The sequence below is a fragment of the Amphibalanus amphitrite genome, unplaced genomic scaffold (genome assembly GCF_019059575.1).
Source record: "Amphibalanus amphitrite isolate SeventyFive unplaced genomic scaffold, NRLGWU_Aamphi_draft 000322F_arrow, whole genome shotgun sequence".
Lineage (NCBI taxonomy): Eukaryota > Metazoa > Arthropoda > Thecostraca > Balanomorpha > Balanidae > Amphibalanus > Amphibalanus amphitrite.
The window spans coordinates 452,374-478,465 of record NW_024881817.1 but is presented as its reverse complement, the minus strand read 5'-3'; the positions used below and the strand labels follow the sequence as shown (position 1 = coordinate 478,465).

The window sequence follows — 26,092 nt, the reverse complement described above, 5'->3', positions numbered from 1 at the left end:
GATGTTTTTGCTTACAACACATGTCAGACCGTTGATAGAATATGCGTCATGTTTATGGAACACCGGGTACAAAGAGGATCTCAGGAAACTTGAACGGGTACAGCGCATGTGGACTAGGAATATCAGAGGTCTCGAGGGATTGTCCTATGGAGAGAGGCTGAGTGAACTGAACTTGTACTCAGTGCAAGGTAGGCTCTTGAGAGCTGATCTAATCCAATATTGGAAAATATTCCATGATCTTAGCTGTATTAAGCCTGAGGATATGTTCACTCGGCCTCCTCATAGTGGCACTAGAGGGCATCGCTTCAAAATCCATGTAACACGAGCGGTCTCAGATGTGCGCAAGCGATGTTTTTCACACAGAAGCGTAGCCCTCTGGAACGGACTGCCTGATAATGTAGTAGCCGCAGGAAGCCTGAGCACCTTCAAAACTGCATTGTCTCGAGCGATACATGATGACCTGTACAAGTTTGCTGAGTGAGTTCCAACTCACTCAACTCACTTCAACGACTTGTTAAAAGCATTTATTATCAGGAAATCAGTGATTGTTCTACACAGACATGTTACCAGTGGACACATCAAATCCAGTTAAACCACAGCGACAGACGACGGGCAATGTTTGTTGGTGAACTGGCGTGTCCTTTGATCATGGGTTCCCATCATGTCTACTACCATATCCTTATGGCTGATAGGCAAGGAGAACCCTACCAGGTGAGAGAACCAGGTGAGAGAGTGGTAAACTGGAAGCAACTTTCATTGAAATAATATCACCAGAAAAGAATATTCTAGTAGGGTCAGCCTATAGAGCACCAAATGTAAGCTCTCAAGAATTTGTTGATGCCCTGGAGCAATTGTTAGAAAAAATTACAGCAGAAAACAAGACAATTTTTCTAGGTGGGGACTTCAATGAAAATCTATTAAACTTTAATAAAGCTAGCCAGGTCAATCAATTTATAGATAAACTTATCTCAAACAAGTTGATCCCAACTATCAGTAAGCCTACTAGAATCACTACTGAGACAGAGTCACTCCTGGATAACATCTACACCAGCTCAGACTGTAGTGTTATGGAACCCGAACATATCTGTTGTATACAATGGCCAGGTGGAACGTAAACTGTATTTTACACAAAATGGCGGAGTCACGTGAGGTCATGTGAAAAGCACTAAACAACTGCCATAGCGAACACTACACCCGCCGGCCCTTGAAGTTACACTTCTCGCCGATCACGTAAATCGGCGCGGCAAGAATCGGCGGCGTCCTCGGGAGGAGGCCGGCAACTCACGGCGCGGGGTGCCGCCGACGGGCGCCCTCTGAGGCGGGCGCGGCCCACCGGGGGACCGGTCACGAGCAGCGCCGGTGGCGGCCGGCAGCGCAACGTCAGCGACATCTGACGGGCGGGCGCTCTCTGTCGGCGCTGTAGGTGGCACGGTGGACGCTGTCGGCTGCGGCGATGGCGGCTGGGGCTCGCCGGAGCTCGGAGGAGCCGGGTCGGCCGGCGGCGGCGGCGGCGGTTCCGGCCCGTCGGTGCTCGGAGGTGCTGAGCCGGTCGGCGCCGCGTCTGGGATGCGGGCGAGGTGTGCAGCGTTCCTCTTTGTCCCGTCGGACAGGATGAAGGTCGCCGGGCCGAGCTGTCTGGCGATTCGGCGCGGGCTGGAGAACCGACTCTGGTTCTTGGGCACGTGCCCCTGTCGCCGCACGCGCACCGTGTCGCCAGGCTGGAGATCTGACGGCCGGGCAGCCTGTCGCGAGTCGTACCCGCGGCTGTTGCGCTGCTGCTGGGTAGCGACTCGGTGCTGTAGCGAGCTGTCGCGCGGCGGAGTCTCTGTGGTGACCGGCAGGTGCAGACGCATGCGCCGGCCGTGCAGGAGCGCCGAGGGTGACTGGCCGGTGGTGCAGTGCGGGGTCGCTCGGTACAGAGCGAGGCGCTGTCGCACGTGTCCGCTGAAGCTGGCGGCCGTCCGCGACTGCAGCTGTGTGGCCTCCTTGAGCCACACCTTCACCTCTCGGTTGAGCCGCTCCACTGCTCCGTTTCCGCGCGGCCAGTAGACGGCAGACGTGTGGTGTCTGATACCGCGCTGGGCCAGATACTGTCGGAACTTGTCGCTGGTGAACTGGGGTCCGTTGTCTGTCACCAGCTCGTCAGACAGTCCCTCTCTGGACCAGGCCTGGCTCAGGAACTGGATGACGTCATCAGTCTCGATGGATGACGTCAGAGCGACCTCTGGCCACTTACTATGGTAATCCGTCATAGTAATGGCGTACTTTGCAGACGGTGGGGCGCCGGGGATCGGGCCCACGATGTCCAGTCCGAGCTTAGACCAGGGCCGGTCTGGAAGCTCGACCGGTTGCAGCGGCGCGGGGCGCGCCTGCTGCGTCAGCACGGCGTCCTTTGCGTGGCAGGACGGGCAGTCGGCGACCAGTGCAGCGGCGTCCTTCGACATTCCAGGCCACCAGGCAAGGTCGCGCAGGAGCTGCTTTGTTCGCACGACACCGTCGTGCGCTCGGTGCGCCAGTTGGAGGTACTTTGAGCGGAGCGCGGCCGGGACGACGGCGCGGTCCGGGCCGCGCAGCACGACTCCGTCCTGGCGGACTTGCAGCTCGTGCCGCACGGCGAAGTAGTCGCGCGTCTCCGGCGTGCAGTGGCGCGCGGCGTCGGGCCAGCCGGTGCGGATGACAGACCGCAGCTGCTCCATGACTGGATCGGCGGCCGACGCGGCGCATACGTCGTCATGTGGCTGGTGCCGTGGCGAGTCGTGCTCTAAGCCGGATGAAGCCGTTCCAGTGTTTGGGATTCGCAACTTGGGATTCCACACAACGACGGGCTGGGAAGTTCCCTGATGTGGAGCCGTCTCCCCCAAACACTTAGATCGGCCAAGGATAGCGATGTATTTGAAACAGCATGAGCAAGCTATGTAGTGAACACAGCGATGAAACCATAGTTCGTTTTGGCAAAGTTAAGGACAGTACAAAGCAGTGAGAAAACGTATATCAGAGCGAGAGATACTTTCTAGAAGAGTGCGTGAATGCCCACACGACGATGAACATTATGATACATACACACGAACATACATTTCTAAAACATGAATAAATCGGACATAGAAAATGAACAAGTGGAGCAGAGCCATCTGGCGGATATCGCTGAACCTGCGCCTCGCGTCAGCTGCGACAGCAGCGCCACGTTGAGGTCGACGGTGGCGCCGCCCCGCGTCGGAGCGCTTGCCAGTCGCCAGCGGCGGTAGTGCCGCGCCGCGTCGGAGAACGTGCGGCGGTGCACTACATCACCCTCCCCCTAGAGACGGCACTGCGAACGTGACGTTAAGAAAACGCGTTGGTGGCCGTACAGCACGGCCGGAGCGGGTCGTCCGTAGGCACGGCGGTGGGGGCGCGGGCGGAGGCGGCGGCTGTAGCGGCAGGTCGCCACGCGGTGGCGGAAGCGGCGGCCTCGGTGCGCGAGGCACTGGCAGGAGGAGCTCTGGGCCGGAGGCCGGTGTTGCCGAGTCGGCGGAACGCGCCGTGTCTTGGACCGCAGACGGCGATGCTGTCGGAGTTGGAGCAGGCGGGGGCCGTTCCAAGTGCGCCGGTTTGACTCGGTCGATGGAGATAACGTCTGAACGACCGCCTCGGTCCACAGTGACCGTCTTCGCCGATCTGTGTAGCACCTTGTATGGTCCGTCATAACGCGGGGCAAGCGGCGGCTTCACTGCGTCGTGGCGCACGAACACGTGCGAGGCGTGGTCCAGCGCGCGCGGCACGTACGACGGCGCGCTTGGTGCTGGTCGTGGTGCCGTCGGGCGCAGTGCCGCCATGGTGCGCTGAAGCTCGGCGGCGAATGATTCCGGCGTAGGAGGCGCGGTGGCGGACGGGGTGATGAGTTCACCAGGTAGGCGTAGAGGTGCTCCGTACACCAGCTCGGCAGTGCTGCAGCCCAGGTCTTGTTTGAGCGCCGAGCGGATTCCGAGCAGCGCCAAAGGAAGAGCCTCCGTCCAGCGGGCGGGCGCGGCGGCGCGCAGCGCGGCCTTAAGCTGCCGGTGCAGGCGCTCCACCATCCCGTTGGCCTGGGGGTGGTACGCGGTGGTCCGGCGCCGCGCGCAGCCCAGGAGAGTGGACAGCTCAGCCCAGAGCGCCGACTCGAATTGGCTGCCCCGGTCGGTGATGATCTCGTCCGGGACGCCGAACCGAGAGATCCAGCCGGAGATCAGCGCCCGGGCGACCTCTCGCGCCGAGATGCCACGCAGCGGGATCGCCTCCGGCCAGCGGCTGTACCGGTCCACCACCGTCAGAAGATACGAGTAGCCCTCAGACGGCGGCAGCGGGCCGACCAGGTCGGCGTGCACTTGTCGAAACCTGTCGGCAGGTGGCGGGAACGAGGCGGGCGGCGCTGTCGTGTGCCGGTGGACTTTGGTGCGCTGGCACGGGACGCAGGTGCGCGCCCAGAGTGCGGCGTCCTTCTTCACCGACGGCCACACGAACCGCCGCGTGACCAGGTCGACGGTGGCGCGCACTCCCGGGTGGGCCAGATCGTGCACGTGCCGGAAGTAGGCGCGCCGGAGTGGTGCCGGGATCCACGGCCGCGGTACACCCTGGGACTCGTCGATGACCAGCGTGCGGCCGCTGGGGAGCCGGGCGTCTCTGAGTTTGAGCCCGTGCTCTGTCGAGCGGAAGCGCGCCAGCTCTTCGTCCTCTTGCTGGCAGGCTGCGAGCTCGTCGAAGTCGTCGACTGGCGGGCACGGTGCTGAGAGCATCGCCACTGTTCGACTCAGAGCGTCCGCAGCTGCGTTTTCTTTCCCAGGCACGTGCCTGATGTCGGTGGTGAACTGGGAGATGAAGTCCAGGTGCCGGATCTCCCTCGGCGAGTAGCTGGCTGACCCGGACGAGACTGCCGACACGAGGGCCTTGTGGTCGGTGAAGATGGCGAACTGGCGGCCTTCCAGAGTGTGCCGGAAGTGCTTGACCGCCAGATACGCCCCGAGCAGTTCGCGGCCGAAGGTGCTGTAGCGTGTCTCTGCTGGTTGGAGTGACTTCGAGAAGAAAGCCAGCGGCGTCCAGGTCCCGTGCGAGTGTTGCTGCAGGACAGCGCCGACGCCGGTGTCAGAGGCATCGACCTGCAGACTCAGCGCTGCGCCGGGAGTGGGGTGCGCGAGCTGCGTGGCCTGAGCCAGGGCAGCCTTCACGCGTTGGAAGGCGTCCTCAGCGGTTGGCGTCCACTCCACCGGCGCCGCGCGTTTGCGTTTCTGGTCCAGCAGGTGGTGAAGCGGTCGGAGGAGGCCGGCAGCACCAGGCAGGAACCGGTGATAGTAGGTCACTAGGCCGATGAACCTACGCAGCTGGCGTTGCGTGGTCGGCTGCGGAAACTCCTGGACTGCGGCGACCTTCTCCGGCAGCGGGGCGATGCCGTCCGGGGACACATCGTGACCGAGGAAGCTGATACGGTTGACGCCCAGCACGCACTTCGTTGGGTTGATCGTGACGCCGAACTGGTCGAGACGTTCCAGTACCTGACGGAGGTGACGGCGGTGCTGCTCGACGGACGTGCTGGCGATGAGGATGTCGTCGATGTACACGTAGCAGCACGTCAGCCCGCGCATCACCTCGTCTATAAAGCGCTGGAATGTCTGACTGGCGTTGCGAAGACCGAAGCTCATCCGCTGCATCTCGAATAGCCCGAACGGTGTGACGATGGCCGTCTTCGGGATGTCAGCGGGTTCGACCGGGATCTGATGGTACGCGCGGACGAGGTCGATCTTCGAGAAGATGGTACAGCCGTGCAGGTTCGCGGAGAAGTCCTGCAGGAACGGTATGGGATACCGGTCCGGGACGGTGGCGGCGTTCAGGGCGCGGTAGTCGCCGCACGGGCGCCACTGTCCGGGCTCCTTCTTGGGCTCCATGTGGAGGGGCGACGCCCAGCTGCTCTTGGATGGGCGGGCGACCCCGAGGCTGATCAACTTGTCGAACTCCTGACGGGCGATGCGGAGGCGGTCGGGCGGCAAACGCCGAGGGTGCCCCACACGAGGAGGTCCACGTGTCACGATGTGGTGAGTGACGTTATGGCGCACGGGCAGGAGTTGCGCAGATGTGGCCGTCACTCGAGGGAACTCTCTAAACAAGTCTGCGAGAGTGGGCGCCGCGCACATGCGCACACCGACGGAGCCGATGTCGGCTCGGGTGCCCACGGCGCACGTCGTGCCGTGTTCAGCCTGGAGGAGCTGACGGCGCATGTCCACCAGCAGACAATGATGGGCGAGGAAGTCCGCTCCCAAGATCGGCATCGATACGTCGGCGACCATGAATGTCCATGGGTAGTCCACTGTTCCGAAACGCACCGAAGTCGAAATAACGCCATGGAGCTTGATCTCTGTGCCGTTGGCTGCTTCCAGTCGAGGCGCGTCGGGCGGCTGCACAGTGGTGCCGTCGGCCACGACTCGTGGTGGGACGACACTCACCTGTGCGCCGGTGTCGACGAGGAACCGCCAGTTCCGGGCAAGGTCGGTGACGTAGAAGAGGGGCGCCAGTGTCGGCCGGCCCGTCTCCGCTGGCGCTAGCGCGGACAGGCGGGCTAGTTTCCCGACCAGGAGCACGGCGGTCTGCAGCGGTGGGCCTCCGCGCCGTACTTCTGGTGGTACCAGCAGTACCCTTCATCAGGTGTCACCGATGCCGGTTGAGAACTGCCAGACGAGGCAGGTGCGGGTCGGCGCGGACGGGAGCGGGAGCGGCCACGCCGAGGAGCGTCGGCACCGCCCCGCTGGAACACGGCCTCGATGCGTGCTACCGCAGCGGTGAGGGCGGTGACGGCAGCGGCCATGCCGGAGTTACCGCACCCGCAGGCGGCGAGCGGTCCGGCGGCGGTCACTGCGCTGGCCGGCGGGGCGAGCGTGACCCCAGGGCCGGCCGGCGGGCCACAGGCGGCAGCGACGCCGGCCGTCGGCGTGCAGACAGCAGTCACGGCGGCACCGCCAGAGGCCTCCTGGAATCGGTCGGCCGCGCTGGCCAGGTCGTCAATACCAGTGTCCTCCGGCAGCAGCGCGAGGGCGGCGCGGGTCGTCGGCGGCAGGCGCTGCAGGAACAGCGTCCTGAGAAGGCCGAGGTCGTGGCCCGCGCTGCCCAGCATGTGCTGCATGCTGCGCAACAGCTGCGTGGGCTTCCTGTCGCCCAGCTGGTGGTCGCGGAGGAGTGCCTCGAGGCGTGAGGCGCGCGACTGGGCCAGGCGCGTGCTCAGGGCCCCTTTTAGTTCCGAGAACGAGCCGGTCTCGGCTGTTATCACGTCTCGAACTTGTGAAGCGACATGCACAGGCAGGTTGGCCACCAGCAGCCGGAACTTGTCGTGGTCATCCGTGATGCCGGCGACGGCGAAGGCACACTCGACCTGCACCAGCCAGAGCTCGGCTTCTTCAGGTGCGTAGGCCGGCAGCCGGAACGACGCGAATGGCCGCGTCGGCGCGTCCTGGGCGGCACTCTCCGGCTCGATGGGTGACGGCATAGTCACTATATACAGCAAACACTAACACTAGAGGCACACTGAAAGACTGTCGGTAATCACTAGGCGCTCGCCGCGCTCACTGTGCTGGCGCTCGCTGCGCTGCACTACGTTGGCGCTCGCTGCGCTGCACTGCGTTGGCGCTCGCTGCGCTGCACTGCGTTGGCGCTCGCTGCGCTGCACTGCGTTGGCGCTCGTTGCGCTGAGGCTAGGCCACGTCACCAGCGCACTATTCACTGTTCGCGGCAGCGGAAGCCGGGTGAAGATTACCCATTCTTGCCGAGGCGATGGGGAGGCCAGGTCAAAGATGACCTCTTCTTGCCGAGGCGGAGACGATGACTTCTTGAGCTACCAATCACGTCGGGGTCACCATTTGTGGCTGGTGCCGTGGCGAGTCGTGCTCTAAGCCGGATGAAGCCGTTCCAGTGTTTGGGATTCGCAACTTGGGATTCCACACAACGACGGGCTGGGAAGTTCCCTGATGTGGAGCCGTCTCCCCCAAACACTTAGATCGGCCAAGGATAGCGATGTATTTGAAACAGCATGAGCAAGCTATGTAGTGAACACAGCGATGAAACCATAGTTCGTTTTGGCAAAGTTAAGGACAGTACAAAGCAGTGAGAAAACGTATATCAGAGCGAGAGATACTTTCTAGAAGAGTGCGTGAATGCCCACACGACGATGAACATTATGATACATACACACGAACATACATTTCTAAAACATGAATAAATCGGACATAGAAAATGAACAAGTGGAGCAGAGCCATCTGGCGGATATCGCTGAACCTGCGCCTCGCGTCAGCTGCGACAGCAGCGCCACGTTGAGGTCGACGGTGGCGCCGCCCCGCGTCGGAGCGCTTGCCAGTCGCCAGCGGCGGTAGTGCCGCGCCGCGTCGGAGAACGTGCGGCGGTGCACTACAGTCATCAGTGATGACGTCACTGACGTCATCGGTGAGCAGGGCGACGATCTCGTCGCCGTCCGTCTCGGCGGCGCCGGTGTCCGGCAGCGGCAGGCGCGACAGGGCGTCAGCCACTGGGATGCTGCGCCCGGGCCGGTACTCCACTGTGTACGAGTACGGCAGCAGGCGGGACTGCCACCTGGCGATGCGCGCGCCGGCGCGGTTGGACGTCTTCGGCGTTAGCAGAGTGGTGAGCGCAGAGTGGTCCGTCCGCAGGGTGAATGAACGGCCCCACAGGTACGTCCGCCAATGCTCGACAGCATTGACCGCGCTGAGGGCTTCCTTCTCGGAGACGGAGTACCGCGACTCGGCGTCGGTGAAGGAGCGGGACCAGTACGCCACTGGCCGCTCCTCGCCGTCCGGCTGGATCTGAGTGAGCATGGCACCGGCGCCGCGGTCGCTGGCGTCGGTCGTCACGATCGTCCGGAGGCGGGCGCTGAAGGGCTTCATCACCGGCCTGGCTGAGATGAGCCGTTTCACCTCGTTGAAGGCGTCGTTGGCCTCCTTGGTCCACTGGAACGTGGCGTCCTTCTTCAGCATGATGGCGAGGGGTCTCACCACAGCCGAGTACTGAGGCACGAACCTGCTGAACCAGCCGGTTGAGCCCAGGAGACTGCGCAGCTCCTTTACGTTGGTGGGAGGCGGGGCCTCGGCCACGGCCTTGGTGGTAGACAGGAGAGGTACCACTCCGTGTCTGGAGAGCTGATGACCGCAGAACTCCACCTCTGGCTGGCTGAAGGAGGACTTCTCTGTGTTGATGGTGACATTTGCCTGCTTGAGGCGGTCCAGCACGGTGCGGAGGCGCCTGTCGTGCTCGGACTGATCACGGCCGGTGACCAGGATGTCATCCAGATAGTGTCCACAGCCGTCGATACCCTGCAGTAGATGACTGAGCAGCTTCTGGAACGCGCTGCCGCTAGACACCAGGCCGAACGGGACCCTGGTGTAGCGCATCAGGCCGTCTGGCGTGAGGAAGGCGGTGATGTCACGCGAGTCCTCGTGCAGACGCAGCTGGTGGTAGGCCGACTTCAAGTCGATCCTGCTGTAGAGGGTGCCACAGAGCTGGGACTCCAGCTCGTCGATCGTGGGCAGTGGGTGAACCTCTGGGACGATTTGGCTGTTCGGCCCACGCAGGTCTACACAGACCCTGATCCTGCCGTCCTTCTTCCTTGAGACGGTCAGCGGGCTGATCCACTGAGAGGAGTCGATCCTCTCGATGATGCCTGCTTCCAGCAGACTGTTCAGCTCTGCTGAGACCTCCTCTCGCACGGAGAGGGGCAGCCGGCGCAGCTTGTAGGCAGTTGGTACTGCGTCCGGCTTCAGCTTGATTCGGTGGACGTAGCCCTCGATGGCAGGTAGCTCTGACGGGGCTGAGCCTGCCACCGTGTAGACGCTGTGCGAGGCTGGGTGGAGGGTGACTCCCAGGGCCTGCAGCAGGTCCATACCCATGATGGCCTCCGTCTTCTTGGTGTCCACCAGGTAGAAGTTGGTTGGCACAGCCTGATTATTGTAGGTCACCGTGGTAGGCAGCGTTCCCAGGACTGAGAGTGGCTGCTGGCCGAATCCGTAGAGCCGTGAGCTGGAGGGGCTGAACGCCACGCCTCTGAACAGCTCCTTGGCACGGTTCACACTCAGGAGTGAGCAGGTGGCACCCGTGTCCACCTGGAGGGGTACCTCCTGTGTGACGTCACCTGCAGTCACCTGGACGGTACAGGTGAGGCGTGACCCAGTGGTGGCAGCACAGGAGAGCACGTTCAGCTCCTTCACTGCCTTGTGGTGCTGTCGTTGAGCTGGCCTTGCTGGGGTTGCTCCACTGCCGCCTCTGCACCAGCTGGCGAAGTGGCCCTTCTTTCCGCAGGAGTGGCAGGTCACTCTGCGGGCTGGACAGGCAGCATCCCTGGGTGCGTGATCATCACGTCCACAGTTGGTGCAGAAGTCGCTGCTGACGCTCTGCTGCTGCTGCTGCTGTCGCTTCTGTTGTGGCTTCCTCGTAACTTTTGCCACGGATGAGACAGGTGGGGCTGCAACTGGTTGGGAGATGGCTGCAGCCTCCCGCAGGGAGTCCTCATAGGTCTCTGCGACGCTCAGGACCTTGTCCAGAGTGAGGTCCCTGTCCTGAAGAAGTCGCTTCCTCAGGCGCTGGTGGGGGGTCTTCTCCACCACCACGTCTCGGATGAGTTCTGACTCCATTTGGCCGAACTGGCAGGTGCGAGCCAGGCCGCGCAGAGCAGCAACGAAGTCTGCTGTGGACTCTGTGGGGGCCTGGGCTCGCTGTCGGAACCGGAATCGTTCCACGATGACGTTGGTCCTGGGAGTGTAGAACTCCCGGAGCTGGCGGAGGGTCACATCGTAGTCGTCCTCGCCGTCACGTTTCGCAACCGGCGGCAGGGTGTCGAACACCCGGTACGCCTCGTCACCGATTGCGCACAGAAGCAGAGCGCGCCGCTGCTCGGGGGGCAGGGGGCTCGTGCCGCACCTGGCCAACAGATAAAGTTCGAATTTTTGTTCCCAGTTCCTCCACGGGACGGCCGGCGTCCCGGGATGGGGCAAAAACGGCGCGGGTAGGGGCGGTCCACTGTCGCCGCTCATGGCCGTACCGCGGGCCGAAACACAGAAAAAAAAAGTTACTCGGATACTCGCGACACGCGATTCCACTAGAGTCCGCACTTATCTCGTGCTTAGTCGCCAAAATGTAGTGTTATGGAATCCGAACTGATATCTGTAGTATACAATGGCCAGGTGGAACGTAAACTGTATTTTACACAAAATGGCGGAGTCACGTGAGGTCATGTGAAAAGCACTAAACAACTGCCATAGCGAACACTACACAGACTGTGATGTTTTCTCAGGAGTCCTAACTAATAATGATATTAGTGATCATTTTCCAATCATTAACTTAACAACCATTAATATTACTCAAAGTAATTCCAAACCCAAAGGTACAAAAATGCCATGGATCACAACTGCCAGGGCTGTCAGATTTGTGTCATTCCTAGAACGCAAATTAGAAGGGTTTGAGGAGCAACAGGATGTGGATGAAGCTTGTGCTGAGCTCATAACCAATGTTCAAAATAACATAAAAGAGTACTTTCCTCCAAAGCCCTACAACAGGAAAACGACTAAGAAACAACCATGGATGACATCAGCATTGCTAGCATCTGTAAATAGAAAGGACATGCTGTACAAATGTTACCTGAAAAATAGGAGCAAAGAAAACTTTGCAAAATACAAGGAATGTAAAAATTTGCTTACTAAGATCATTAGGAAGGTAAAAAGGTCTTATTATCAAAATGAGCTAGACAAATATAAAAGAGATGGGAAAAAGACATGGGACATCATCAAGGAAATATACGATCAACCTTCACTACCTTGAGGTCTGTTTTGCTGTTGGGCAGCTGTGAGGTCATGTGACGTCATCAAAGGTCACCAAAGGTTTTTGGCCAATAACCCCGTACAGGAACAAGATACAGACGCGTGGCAGTGGTCGATAAAACTTCCAACGTGCCAACGCCCGTTGGAGCAAGATATTAGCAATGCTTCGAAGAGCTGGAGACAGTCCGCCCGTCTACATGGATGCTTCCTTACGCCTAAAATACAGCATTGACTTATGACTTTCTAATCGTCCGGTGCTGTTATCGGCTGCTCGGTAAGTACCGCGTGTATGTTCCCTCATTCACTCCTGGTCACCCTTCGGTCACCCCTCGCTGGGTCGGGCCAGTCGGCTATTTTTATCCTCTTTCCGGCTAGGCCACCCGCTGAGCTCTCGCCGTGCCGCGCCGTCTGCGACGGACCTGACCCTTCTGCCGGGACAGGTTTCTCCAGGTGTCTCCAAGGAGCCATCATAGCGCTAAGGGTGTGCTCCGCATACACATACATTGATTTTCGCCCTTACTAGCAGGGCCGCTGGCACGCGTTGGCAGCGCCCTGCGGGCATTTTTTCGCTTAGGGTCATTTTGTGGTAAGGAGGATCAGAAAATCACCCTTCAAACTTTCTCCAGGCCTGGGCGTTTTATCGAGCGCGCCTGAAAACGCACAGTGGACCGAAATCACACTTCGATTGCGTTACTTCGCATTAGGTAATACGATAAAAAGTCCGCTCTTTTCTCAATCAATACGGACAAGTGCGTTAAAGCACAGATATAAACTTTTGAATTAGAAGCTTTAAAATGCTAAATTTCAACATCTCTAAGCTGATGATAATCGTTAGTTGTTTCAGACTTTGGCGCGCAAACGTAGGCATTCAGATCCACCGTGCGACCGGTCACCGTATGCAGTAGTGTGATCAGTGTGATGGTGTGAGTTGGGGAGTCGAGGCCGTGTGGGGAGAAGGTGAGGAGATACCGGTGTGCCGACGCGGCGGATGGCAGTGAATTTTCAGGATAGGTAGCAAAAGGCTCATTCCCAGACGTTGTGCCAAATTTTGCGGCGCTACGCGACACCAACTTTTACGCTATTCGCGAAAAAAACTTAGGGAGGCTGCTCCCCCCCCCCCGCCAGGCGAGGGCTAAGTTGGAGACAGTGGTGGGACTAAGATGTTCGTTGGAGCAACTCCAAGCATTTTATCGACCTCTGCGTGGATGGTCTCATTGTGTTCAGCTCGTCAAGACGCATCGAATGGTATACATTAGGGTTGTTCAAAAAAACCGAATTTTGGAAAAGTATACGGGCTCATGGCTCATGTGGTGCGGTATTCTTTTCTGAGTCCAATGATGCCTTTTTTTTCTGAAAAGTATTAACTGTTAGGGGCTCCTCAAACGGCTTAAAGAGGACCATGTTACGCCCGCCGACCGGCCGGTGTCCATAAGGGCGAGAATTCCACGCCGCGCACGGGCGGCAGCGCCTTATCGGCACCGCGCGCCACGACATCTGCCGGGCGGCCGGCCGGGCGGTGGGAAGTTTTAAGTGCGTGGTCTTTTTTATCACGCGGTTGGGGTGCGCTATCCCATGTTTTCGGGGCGGAAAGTTTCAGTGCAGCATCGGTGCGTCTGCCACCGGGTGGTCTGTGTCGATGGTACAGAAAATAAGTCAAACAGAGCTAGAAAAGAGTGAGTGATTCTGGGTAGTTGCCTCGAAGCAATCCTTTTTAAGAATACAGCTGCCTTCTTAACGTACCGTATCACTTGTTAACCCTATTAGTGGCAGGGGGGGGGGGGGGTTGTTTTTATCGACCCCTCAGGTTTTTCGGGAATATCTCCGAAACCGCTGAAGCTACGATGCTGAAATTTTCTGACTTTTCCTAAAACTAAATTGGGCACATTCCCTGAAAATTTCAAGTTCATAACTTTACCAGGGGCGGCTCCAGAGCACTGGGAATTGGGGGTCCTATTCGTGAAGCGAGTCATTTGGGCGAAGATCACGATGCTGCACCAGTTTTACGAACAGTGAATGAAAGGTATCATGTGATAACATATACAGTTATTCTGCATCCTCTTTTGACACGTTTTTGCTATAATAGGCGGATCCAGGCGTCTAAAAAGGGGGGTTATGTTTTACCTCCCAACATAGGTGCCCTGACACCGCCTATGCATGACCAATACAATTGTAGTCGTTCTCTCATAAGAAAATTGTAACATAACAAGACCATTACCACCATTTTTAGAAACAGTACCAACAAAAACCTTATTTACTATACTTTTTGTGTACCCCCAATCTCAATGATCTGTATCCGCCTATGATTTTTGAAAATGCATATTTTTGGGATCCATGTGAATTCCTGGTTCTTTCTCTATCGATCGGCAAAAGTTGCGTTAAGATTGGTTCAGAAACCTGGCCGTGATAAACAATCTAAAATGTATCTGCAATTTGCCCGTTTTTACCCCCCTCTACCCCCCCCTATTGACATTTTTTAATTTTTATTTTTTAGAAATGTAGATCACGTTGAGCGAAATCGAATGCCGTTTGAATTTTGAAAATCGGCCCGTTAGATCTCGAGATATCAAGGGGGGGGGGGTCGTAAACAGCCCCCCCTGCCACTAATAGGGGGTAGCCAGGAGCCTGCCACTAATAGGGTTAATTCTTCAAAAAGCAAACTCTGAGCAATAACACACCTCTTTGCATTGCTGTTGACAATTTACGTTAGTTTTGGACGGTAGCTCGCACCCCCAATATGCTGCCGCCCAACTTTATTCCAACGGCGAAACGGCAACTTCGCGAGAATCGAAAATTCACGATATACGTACAGCAGGGGCTGGCAATGCAGTATGCACAAGGACATAATTTAGAGGAGACCCGACAGTCATCGGCCCAAGTTTGGAGGTGGCTTTGACGGCTTTGACGTCACCAATGTCATTATTCAGATACGTTGATATCAGATGCTGGGGCAACAGAATCGACGCCAGGCAGGGTTTAACTTAGATTAGCAGGTCGAAAGAAAACATAACATGTCTGGGAATGACAGGGTGGCCACCCTGACAGTGTGACGAAGTGAGACATGAGTAGAGACATTAGCCGGAGTACCTACTCATATAAATCAAGCGCCGTTTATCCAATCCTTCGAGCATAAGCGACGCCGGCAGTCCGGCCAGGGCGGCCGTGCCCACCGATGCCGATCAAGACCCGAATCCAGACCCGGCATAGGACACAGCTCTGCCCTGACGTAACACATTACCCCGGTGTGTCACTCATGACGGATAGACCAATGCAGGAGCCTTGCCAGCTCCTGTTATACCTACTTCGCTAAATTTTCGATTCTCGCTAAGTTGCCGTTTCGTCGTTGGAATAGAGTTACGCGGCAGCATATTGGGGCTGCGAGCCACCGTCCGCAAAAGCAGCTTGAATTGTCAACAGCAATGCAAAGAAGTCTGTTATTGCTCAGACTTCAGAGCTTGCTTTTTGAAGAATTAAAAAGTGATACAGTACGTTAAGAAGGCAGCTGTATTATTGAAACGGATTGTTTCGAGGCAACTACCCAGAATCATTCAGTCTTTTCTTAGCTCTGTTTGAGTTATTTTCTGTACCATCGACACAGACCACCGCGGCAGACGCACCGATGCTGCACTGAAACTTTCCGCCCCGAAAACATGGGATAGCGCACCCCGATCGCGTGATAAAGACCACGCACTTAAAACTTCCCACCGCCCGGCCGGCCGCCCGGCAGATGTCGTGCCGCGCGGTGCCGATAAGGCGCTGCCGCCCGTGCGCGGCGTGGAATTCTCGCCCTTATGGACACCGGCCGGTCGGCGGGCGTAACATGGTCCTCTTTAAGCCGTTTGAGGAGCCCCTAACAGTTTATACTTTTCAGAAAAAAGGGCATCATTGGACTCAGAAAAGAATACCGCACCACATGAGCCATGAGCCCATATACTTTTCCAAAATTCGGTTTTTTTGAACAACCCTAGTATACATGATGACCTCGAGGTCACGTGACCTGAGGTCAACCTTTGACCTTGACCTTTCGAGGTCAACATATATATCATTCGATGCGGATTGACGAGAGGATCACGATGATGCCCTTAGTTTGTTCCTATCTTGAATAATTCGAAAGTTATTCGAGAAAAACTCTCTCCATATCTAGCGCCGCCATTTTGACTTTTTCGACCCCTGTAACGTCATCTTTGACCTGACCTGAAAATGACCTCAGTAAAACTTGTAGATCTTGGCCGTGCGTATCCGATGCCGTTTACCGCTTGACGCTATCTTGCTTCGTTCTCGAGATCTCAGGGGGGGGCGGTCATCTGCCCCCCCCGTCGGTGCGAAGTTGGCGCAGACCCCCGTCGGTGCGCGGGTTAACCCGCGCCCTGGTGGGGTCTGTTTATAACACGACCTGGTGTGGGGGGGGGCTATTTTTTGCCCCCCCCCCCCTCGTATCTCCGAAACTACTTGACGGATCCGCAAAATTCAAACGGCGTTCGAAAGGCCTGTCAAATTTGTTGAAGGAAAACAAATTTCATTGACCTCGGGGTCACCGATGACGTCACAGGTCAGGTCAAAGATGACATGTTTCACCGTTCACGGGTCATCTAAGGAATGCGCTATAACACCGAAGAAAACGCATTTTGTCGAGAATCAGCGATAGGGCGTCAGTTGCCTAGTACATATGTTGCTATAAGAGGTCACTGACAATACCAGGTCAGGTCACAGGTCAGGTCACCAAGGGTCACAGGTCAGGTCACATGAACCTAACTTTAGGTACTAAGGTTGTGCGATGCATGTTTTATGGCCAATTTTTCATTTCCAACTCAGTGGTATTGGTTATAAGACTATCAGGTACGGCTTAGGTCACTTTCTGGTGAAGGTCAGGTCAAGGTCAGGTCAAGAAAGGTCAAATTTTAAAGTTGATAGTTTTGCATAAAATGGGTATTGATTCGATGCAACTCGTCACAGGGAATCTAATGGTGGTCTTTGTTTTGCGCTACGGGGTCTAGAACTGCTAAAAATTGAGTTTGAAAATTTGACGTCATCAATTTTGAACAGTTTTTTCGCTATAACTTCGCCAAAAAAAGAGGTATCAATCTCAAATTTGGTATGTAGATAGAAGGCGGTAAGGACCATAACATATGTTCCGGTTTTTGCGAAATTCTAAAAACTTTTTGGATTTTTCGGCTATTATATTAAAAAATATTTTTTTTATTTTTGGGGGTCAAAATCCAACAATTTCAAAAATCCGAGATAGCAGTTTTGTAGCCCTGTCAATTCTACAGCTTTTATGTTTTATCGTTTTTCTGTATTTCCAAAGCTATAGGCCTGACAGCTCTTCTCGCGAAAAGCTTTTTTGGGTCGAAAACGGCAGAACATGACGTCACTCTGACGTCATTTCCGGCCAACCTATCATAGCTTTTGGAAAAATTGTTGGTCATAATGTGTAAAATTGATGTCCGAGAGGCTACTGAAAGTTTGGTGACAATCGGCGCAGCGGTTCTGGAGATATATCGAAAAGTCTGGAGGGGGGCAAAAATAGCCCCCCCCCCACCAGGGCGCGGGTTAAAAACGATTACCATATCCATCCATCCAACTGTTTATTGGTAATACAAATTAAACGCATAATATATAGTAAAATAAGAGGAGGCACAAAAGCCAAAGGGCTTAAGTCTCGGTGCCAACTCTCGTGATGCAGTGCACCGGAAATATGTAGGTATAATACTAGCGCAGACACACATACATGCATACTTACATACATACACATACATACATATATACGTACACTCCTGAACACATTCATCATCTCTCATACTTCGAACATACGCTCAGTCAGAAGTTCGCCCGACCGCCGCCCCGTCGCCGGCCACCGCCCGCAGCCACCGCCCCCGCACGCCCCGCCAGGAGGCCGCGCCCGGCCAGGTCCCTGGATGAAGTTAGAGAGCGCATGAGAATCTGTGAGTATCTTGTATAAATTTTTGGAAGTGGCGTGCCACCGCCCGACCGCCGACACCGTCGAGGCCTGAGCCGTGCAGGAGGATTTCCAGTTGGATGGTTTTAGGTTGAAGTGTAAAGTTGGATTGTAGGCTTCGGGATATATGTTGGTTCATTTCGTCTCTTTGTCGTGTGTATAATGGGCATGAGAAGATAAAGTGTGCTGTGCTTTCTTGAGGGAAACCGCACAGACAAGCTGGAGAGTCAGTTTTCTGAATTTTGTATAAATGAGAATTTAACTGTGTCATGTTAGTCCTTAGTCTGGTGTGAAGAATGTTTAGATTTTTGCTACCGTGTGAATAATATGTGGGTGGTTTGGATGCCGAATAATGTTTTTTGATCCACTTGTTGAAGTCTGAGAGGGGCAATTGCTTTGTGGTCTCTGGCAGTGTATTCCATTGTTTTCCTGTGAGAGTAAAGAAGGAGCGTTGATGTGTTGTTGTCCGGGTTTGAGCTAAAGTGTGGTGTCTAGCGTTTCGAAGTGTCATGTTTATGTCATATTGTCGTGTACGTGGGATGATAGTTGAGATATGATTTGGAATATTGTGGTTATCAGGTCTACTTAATTTGTGATAGAGTGTCAATCGATGTGTTTGTCTTCTGGTTGTCAATTTGTCCCATCCTAGTTCAGTGCGTAGTTTGTCAGATGGTGTTCTAAACAGGGTCCCAGTCGTCAGTCTCGCTATTCTGTTTTGTAACGTCTCCAGTCTAGAAATGTCTCTTAAAGTGATATGTCCGTCGTACACAGTGTCACAATAGTCAAAAAGAGGTAAAATGTACGTTTTGTAAATTTGTTCTAGGATATGTCGAGGAAGATATTTTGCAATTGAATATAATGGGCTGGTATTTTTGTTTATTTTGCTTATAATTTCGTTTACATGTTCGTGGAATCGGAGATCGTGAGAAAACGTCAGTCCAAGGTGTTTATGAGTCTCATCTTTCGGTATAGGAGTGTCAGCAAAGTGAAGTGTCGGCTGTCGGTGTGACTTTTTAAGTGAGAATGTTTGTTGACTAGTTTTTGCTGAATTGAATGAAATGGCCCAGTCTTGTCCGTATTTGTAAATTTCGTCTAAGTCTCTTTGTAAGGTCGTTTGGGTGTTTTGTAGTGTGTCTGGTGAGTGGGAGGCATATAAAGAGGTGTCGTCTGCGAATAATAAAATGTCGTTGTATGTGCGTTTTGATAGATCGTTTAGATAAATTAGTGCTAGAAGAGGTCCAAGTACCGATCCCTGGGGGCATCCTGCGTTAATTTTGCGTTGTTGAGAAAAGGAATTTCGAATTTGTACTCGTTGTAATCTGTTACTAAGGTAAGATTTTAGCCAGTGGAGAAGTGTTCCTGAAATTCCGAATTCATTTTCGCATTTATATAGTAATCCTTTATGCCAGATCTTGTCAAAATATTTCGAGATGTCTAGGTATATTGCCGTGAAGTCTTGTCCGGTATCTAAAGCTTTATATAGGTTGTGTGTTAAGTAATGAAGTTGAAGTTCGGTGCCATGTTTTTTGCGGTAGCCACTTTGTTTATCTGTCAAAAGGTCGTGTTCTGTAATGTGTCCGTAAATTTGCCTGTATACAATTTTTTCGAAAATTTTAGAAATGGCCGATAATATGCTTATGGGCCGGTAGCAAGTGCTTATGGGCCGGTATAGGAGCGTGCTCCTTCGGGCGCATGCTCCTTCGGGCGTGCTCCTACATATAGGAGCACGCCCGAAAGCTCCCCTATACAGCTATAGGGGAGCTTTCCGCATGGGACAAAGTTGTCCATCCAGCCCAGAACAGGGGGTTAAGGGGGCCATGGGTTGAGGCGTGGAGGAGAGGGATTCGACTGTCCTGAGAATGGAAATTTCAGAACGGTGTCGGGCCCGCTCCTGGGATAGAGCTACCGATGTGGGATAAAGGCGACCGTCCAGCCCGGACACAAGAGGTCTGATATGTCGAGGAGAAGGATTTTTGACTATTCTAATAATGGAAACGAAGGAACGGAGGCAAACACGTATAAATGTTGTATAAAATTAAATGCTCGTGCCTATCGTCTGTTCCATATCAAGCTTGCAGTTGGAGTTTCTTCGGCAGATCGCTCCTCCGCTCAAGAATTTGCGTCTTAAAATGTAAGAGCTGTATATACAGAAATCACGCACTGCTTTCAGCAGGGCACTTCGGCTGCAAACTTGAAACGGAACAGAGTATAGTTCCGTCGGGATCCACTGGCCTGAGAAAAGCATGTATGATGTAGGTATGTATGTGATGTGAAAGGAAGGCCCTATATACCTGTGAAAAGGAAGACTCAGCCAAACCTCACAGCTGTCCGCTAGAGGCGCTATAGGGCGTGGCATGTTGCTCAGAGGTGGCGCTAGCGAACCACTCCGCTGTAGTAAACATTTCCTTCCATTTACGAGATCCGCTATGGGTGGATCCAGGTGGATCCTGGTGGAAGTCAGATCAGATCCCCCCCCAGCCCCGAGAAATTTATGCTGCTTTTCGTTCAAGACAAAAAAAAACTATGACAAATCGATCTCAGCTGTATCACGACCGAATACCTCTGCTAAACAACTTTGCGGGCGAAAGACAGTTCTTGTTACTCCCTCCCCTCTCCGATCAATAACTTGTTACTCATCTTATCATAACTCTTTTCTGGACATGCCAAAATTTTAGAGCTAAGTCTCCAAAGTCAGGTCACTCCACATTAAGTCAGGAAACCAAAGAAAAAGTTGCGTGTTGTAGCTTCAACGACTGAACGGTCTCTCTGGCCTCTGATACGCAGTCGATAAGGATATCAGTATGTTTAAAACGCTAAACTCAGACACTGGCACATTCGCATGTCGTTTGTTTCCAATTTGTTTCCAGTGTTCGCCACGGGCCGCAAAATCCCAGTCCAGCCCGGCCTAAACATGTTGATTGTTGGGCTAACTGCCCGGCCCAGCCCGTCAAAAATAGATGGATTGACAATTTGTTGACATCACACATATATGTATTGTACCATCCAAACGAAGCATACAAGCTTGCACATATATGCCCTTTTTGTACGTTGCACATGCACGCTTTATAAACTTTGTTTTAGCCTTGCACAGTAATATGCTATATAGTTATGTTCTTTTTTTTGTCTTAGTGGCGAACCCCTGAGTCCATGTAAAAGTTATTGGCCAAGTCCGTCCACAGCCCATCGATCCTTCCTATCTGAGGGCCCAGCCCAGCCCGTAGCCCAGCCCGACCCATGGCCCAGCCCGACAAAAGATTGGGCTGTCTCGGCCCATGGAGAACACTGTCTGCTTCCAATGCTGCATGCCTTCCACATGCGTATAGCTGTTGATCTTTCACAGATTTGAGGTAAATGTACACAAATGTTTATGCATAACATCAAACGGGACGCCACAAATGAGCCAGTAGTCACACCCATACAGCTGGTTCGGCTCGGTCACCTCCCCGTGTTTACCTTACCACATAACACGTCTGGCTCCGTCCATGCGCCCGTTACCACCCGTCCATCCGGTGCCTGTATCTGTGTCGGCCAATTTGTAGAGCGTTAATATGACCATTGGCTTACTGAGTCCGTGGCCACTAGCTGCATTTAGTCGTTATGTTCGTGAGAAAGCCCTCCCGACCCTCCGTCTGTCCCACTCGCCGCCTTTCTGCGTCAGTTTGGAGTGCCGAGGTCTGCGCAGAAAGCGGCGACCGTTGTCCCCTGCCCCCTCTTATCCCGTTATCTGAGACGCGCGACTGAGTGTCTGTCAGACGGGCCGACCACTGCTGTGCCGCACACGAGCTCGTGCACTGCGGTCAGGAGTCAGGACAGCGTCGCAGTGTGCGTCAACAGTGTGATTTAAACTCGGCCCAGGTTTGCAACTGCCACCAACGGCGTGCCGGACTGGAAGACCGCTCGCCGCCGCGCTCGAGGCGTTTGTTTGCCTCTGAATTCCGCTCTCCGGGTGGACGCAACTCCTGTCGGTGGAGGGTGCAAAGGTCGAGGTGTCGGAGCTATCGTCCTCGGTACTGGTGGGACGTCAAGGTCGCACAGTTTGCCCGTGACACGGGGACAGAGTTGCAGGCGGTGAGATGAAGATCGTGGATGGGGCGACGAAAAGGGCGTGGATTGTGTGAAGGGTGAATGCGAAAAGGGCGTATGAGCGAGGCAGCGTAAATTGTGACGAATGTGGAAAGAAGAGAACAAAACATGAAAAGAACAGCGTGATAATTCTTAGTGAAGCGGTGGTGCAAACAGCACTGGTGAAACGATGAAAATTGTATATAACGAAAGGGTGAAAATAACGAGAGGAATACAGACGAAAGATTGGAGTGTGGTGCGACAAAGTCGTCAGTGATACGAAAAGTGGATACGGAAAGTAGCACTTTCTAAAACATACCCTAATGGGTGGACGCAATTAGCATTCCCTCAGTGGCATACCTATGTCTCCTAAAAAGCTGCTGAAAAAATAATGGAATGTAAATGAAAACCGGCAAAAGAGCAGCGTAAGAATCCAGAGTGAAGGCGACAAGGGACGAATAAGTAATGGTTTGAAGATAACGCCTGGGGACAGTGACTGCAACAGGTCAATTGCAACAAACCAACGGACGTGGCAGCCCCTTCGACTGCCGAAGGACTGACCTCGCCAGCCGCCGAGAGTTCGGCCCTGCCAAGGGTCCCCCTCCCGCCGAGGGTCCGCCCCCCCCCCCCCGCCGAGGGTCTGCCCCCCACCCCCCGCGACGATGCCGTGCCCGGGCTCGGTACTGTTGGGCTGTCTGTCGCGCCTCTGGGTGGCTCTGATCTGTGTTGCCGTCTTCTACATGCTGGTCGCCGTCGGCTGCCTGCTCCGGCGACTCTGCGTGCAGCGCTGCCGCCGCCGGCACGTCGAGGACCGGGAGGCGCTGCTCCAACTGCAGTCCATGGAGCAGCTGGACGCGCCGCTCAAAACGGAGACGTTGTGACGTGGTGACAGTGAGATTAGCTGTGCTCGTCTTGTGATACGATACCTCGCGATAAGTCGCGAGTGTTTGCGTCTCCACGGTCAATGGTCATGAGTCATTGGTCATGATACCGAGTGACCCTGCCGAGCCCAGGCAACGTACGAAGCTATACGATGCGTAGTGCATGATAATGCTCAATCAATACCCGTGATGTTACAATTGTGGGAGATGAACATAGCAACAAAAATGACTGTTTATCAGAACTTGTGGAGGTATGCTCTCTTTATCTATGCAGGCATAACAACGAAAATCAGTATCAGGAGTCATATAGGAGCACGCCCGAGCCTGCTGCAGTGACCGCGACTCCGGCCCTGAAGTGGTCCCGTGAGAACGTAAGAGTCCAACCCAACAAAACAAAGCAAACAAATAACGTGTATATGTGTATTTTTTTTTCGCGAATCAACCGTACGTCAAAGCACAGTTCAACTGTTGTCTCATCTTATGAAAAAATATAAAACTGCCGAATTATCCCTCGCACGACCAGGCCATTTCTCATAACACGAACGACCAGGGGGGGGGGGGGGTTGTTACGACCCCCCCTGGCGTTTCGAAACGGAAGGTCGTAGAGCTTAGCGGAAAAAACCAACGGATTGCTCTCAACGAGATCTCGCGATTGGTGGTATATTTTTTGGTCCTAGGTCAACATTTGACCTACTTATGACCGGTCAAAGGTCAAATTTTCCGAAAAAATCAAACTTTTTCAACTTTGCGCAACGATTGCGGCAAAACGGTAAGAGATATTAACTTCAAACCTTCAACAACGTATTCCCCACTCAATTCTGCATCATATATGGTGTTTTTGGTGTATTTACCCTATAAAAGTAAGAGGCCTATTGCTGATGAGTGATATGGTGTCACATCACCCTCCGGTGTTTGTCCCGATTCGTCGGCTGTTGACCACTGCTCCGCTATAAATACTGTAGGTAACGACTCAGAAAAGATATGTGGATATCCACTGCAATGTGGATAGCATCAGCAGAAAACCTCGGGACTCGGTACACACTTCGTGAAAATCCGGCCGGAGGCTGTACCTCTTATGACGTCATAACTCCGTGACCTGACCTGACCCGGTCAATTTTCTTGCACCACACGATAGCCAATGCTTGCCCCAACATGCATGGGAAGTTTCATCATGATCCATCAAACAATGTGGGTATCACCGGCAGAAAACCTAGGGATTCGGCGCACACGTTTGGTAACTGTCGGCCGGAGGCTGTACCTCTTATGACGTCATAACTCTGTGACCTGACATGACCCGATCAATTTTTTTCGGCAAAAGATGCGCAAAGGTTGCCCCAGAGGGTATTGAAAATTTCAGCCCGCTACGACAAGCCGTTTAGCGTGCACTTCGAAAAAACCTCAGGGGGGGGGGGTTGATACAACCCCCCAGGCGTTCTAGGGTTATCAGGTACATTTGTTGAGTATTTATTTCCGACATTTATTTCCAACTATTAGGTATATTTACCTTCATTTACCTTCATGGACTGAATTGTTTCAAAATTAAAAAAAAGTTTTTTTTTGTAATTGTATATTTGTATATTTTTCAAAATTTTCAAAATTTGAGAAGTCCTAGTAAGCAGTTTGACAGTCCCGTGTATTCTAAGTCCATTCATGTAAAGAAATTAGATCTAGCTTTAACCCTCGCCGGCCGAGGGGGGGGGGGGCGGGTGCCGCCCCCCCCCATAGGGTTTTTTCGCGATAGCTCCGAACACGCTGGCGATAGAGAGCTGAAACTTGGCATACCTGACCTTTGATCCAAGCCGCATCTTTTGACACCAACCGCATTTTTGGGTCAGGTCAGGTCACTGACCTATGACGTCATAAGTGAACCTCTGCACGGTCTTCAGATGTCGCAACTTCGCAACGCCCTCACTGCCAGAGGAGATGTCACAGGGAAATGAAACTTGCAGGATCTAGTATCCATTATGAGTCCCACAACTTGTATATCTCGGATTTTTCCTAAAGGTCATATGAGGTCAGGTCATTTTCGTGACCTCACCATTATAAGTCAATGGGGAAAAATGAAAACTGCTATTCTGGCGCCGGGAACGATCTCCAACTATCTCAAGCACACAGAATCGTGATTTGATGCACTCCTTGCAAGGTGAGATGCGTCACTTTTGCAATGTTGACCTTGCGTGACGTCATTTATGACGTCATCAAGGTCAAATTAGTTTTTCGTCAATAACTCTTGATCAAATTGAGCTAGCGAGTCGGGGAAGGCACCAATGGACTCAGGAAGGCCTGCCGAATCGAATGATATGCGACATGACCTCTTTCGACCAACTTCGTGACCTGGGGGTGCTGACCTGACCTTGACCTGAGGTCAACACCCCAAGTTGACCTGACCCGGACAAAAAGTATATCATTCGACGCGCCTGAGCGAGGCGAACACGATGCTGAGAAAATCGGCGCTCTGCGGCCGTTTTTTGCGAAGTTATTCACCAAAAACTGAACCGTACCTTGGGGCACTTGACCTGACCTCAGAGGTCACCGGTTGACCTAGGACCTTAAAATCGGGTACCAATCTCTGCGTCTCGTAACGGCGCACACGCTCGTTTTTTCCGCGACGCGCTAGCTCCACCAGGGGCGAAACGGCGAGGGGGGGGTCGTACCCGCCCCCCCCCCCCCTCGGCCGGCGCGTATGTAGAAAACCAATAGGTCCGGCGAGGGTTAACACGCGCACCGACTGGGGGGGGGGCGGATATCCGCCCCCCTGAGGTTTTTCGCGGATAGCGGGAAAAACGCGGCGCGTGGCGCCGCGAAATTTGGTACGACTATTCTCTCATCAATTTTACACATGGTGTGCAAGTTTGAACCTACTAACTTTTAAGTTCAGGTCACCAGGTCACATTGAATGACCCAACCTCAAGTCACTTTTGCAACTTTGTCACCGTGTCAGAGCTACAGTAGATGTCGGAGGCCTTTGAAAGTCGCAGGATGTTATTAGATCCTTTGTAGCTACAATTTGCATATCTCGGAATTTTGATATCGGTGACCTAAGGTCAGGTCAATTTCGCGACCTCCCCATTATAAGTCAATGGGGGAAAAATCAACTCCCTGTTTTTACCACTAAAACGGGTCGGAACGGCCCCATATATCATACATGACTTCATATACGATCAACCTTCACTACCTTGAGGTCTGTTTTGCTGTTGGGCAGCTGTAAGGTCATGTGACGTCATCAAAGGTCACCAAAGGTTTTTTTGCCAATAACTCCGTACAGGAACAAGATGCAGCCGCGCGGATGGTCTCATTGTGTTCAGCTCGTCAAGACGCATCGAATGATACACATGATGACCTCGAGGTCACGTGACCTGAGGTCAACCTTTGACCTTGACCTTTCGAGG

The 26,092-nt window shown here is 53.9% G+C and overlaps 1 protein-coding gene across 1 annotated transcript; it reads right to left on the bottom strand.

The window, feature by feature from the left end:
* Positions 1–1,107: 1,107 nt before the first annotated feature.
* On the bottom strand, positions 1,108–11,165 carry LOC122388432 (uncharacterized protein K02A2.6-like). The gene is made up of 2 exons (XM_043379500.1): positions 8,402–11,165; positions 1,108–2,734 (listed from the first exon to the last, which is right to left on the bottom strand). The coding sequence occupies exons 1-2, from the start codon at positions 11,022–11,024 to the stop codon at positions 1,227–1,229; spliced, it is 4,131 nt and encodes a 1,376-aa protein (XP_043235435.1). The 5' UTR covers positions 11,025–11,165; the 3' UTR covers positions 1,108–1,226.
* Positions 11,166–26,092: the final 14,927 nt, after the last annotated feature.

Bases quoted from the DNA above. Each gene is read 5' to 3' on its own strand.
- LOC122388432 (XM_043379500.1), bottom strand. From the start codon at position 11,024: ATGAGCGGCGACAGTGGACCGCCCCTACCCGCGCCGTTTTTGCCCCAT. The intron at 2,735-8,401 runs ATGACTGTAGTG...GGCACCAGCCAC, and splicing joins CGTCAGTGACGTCATCACTG to ATGACGACGTATGCGCCGCG.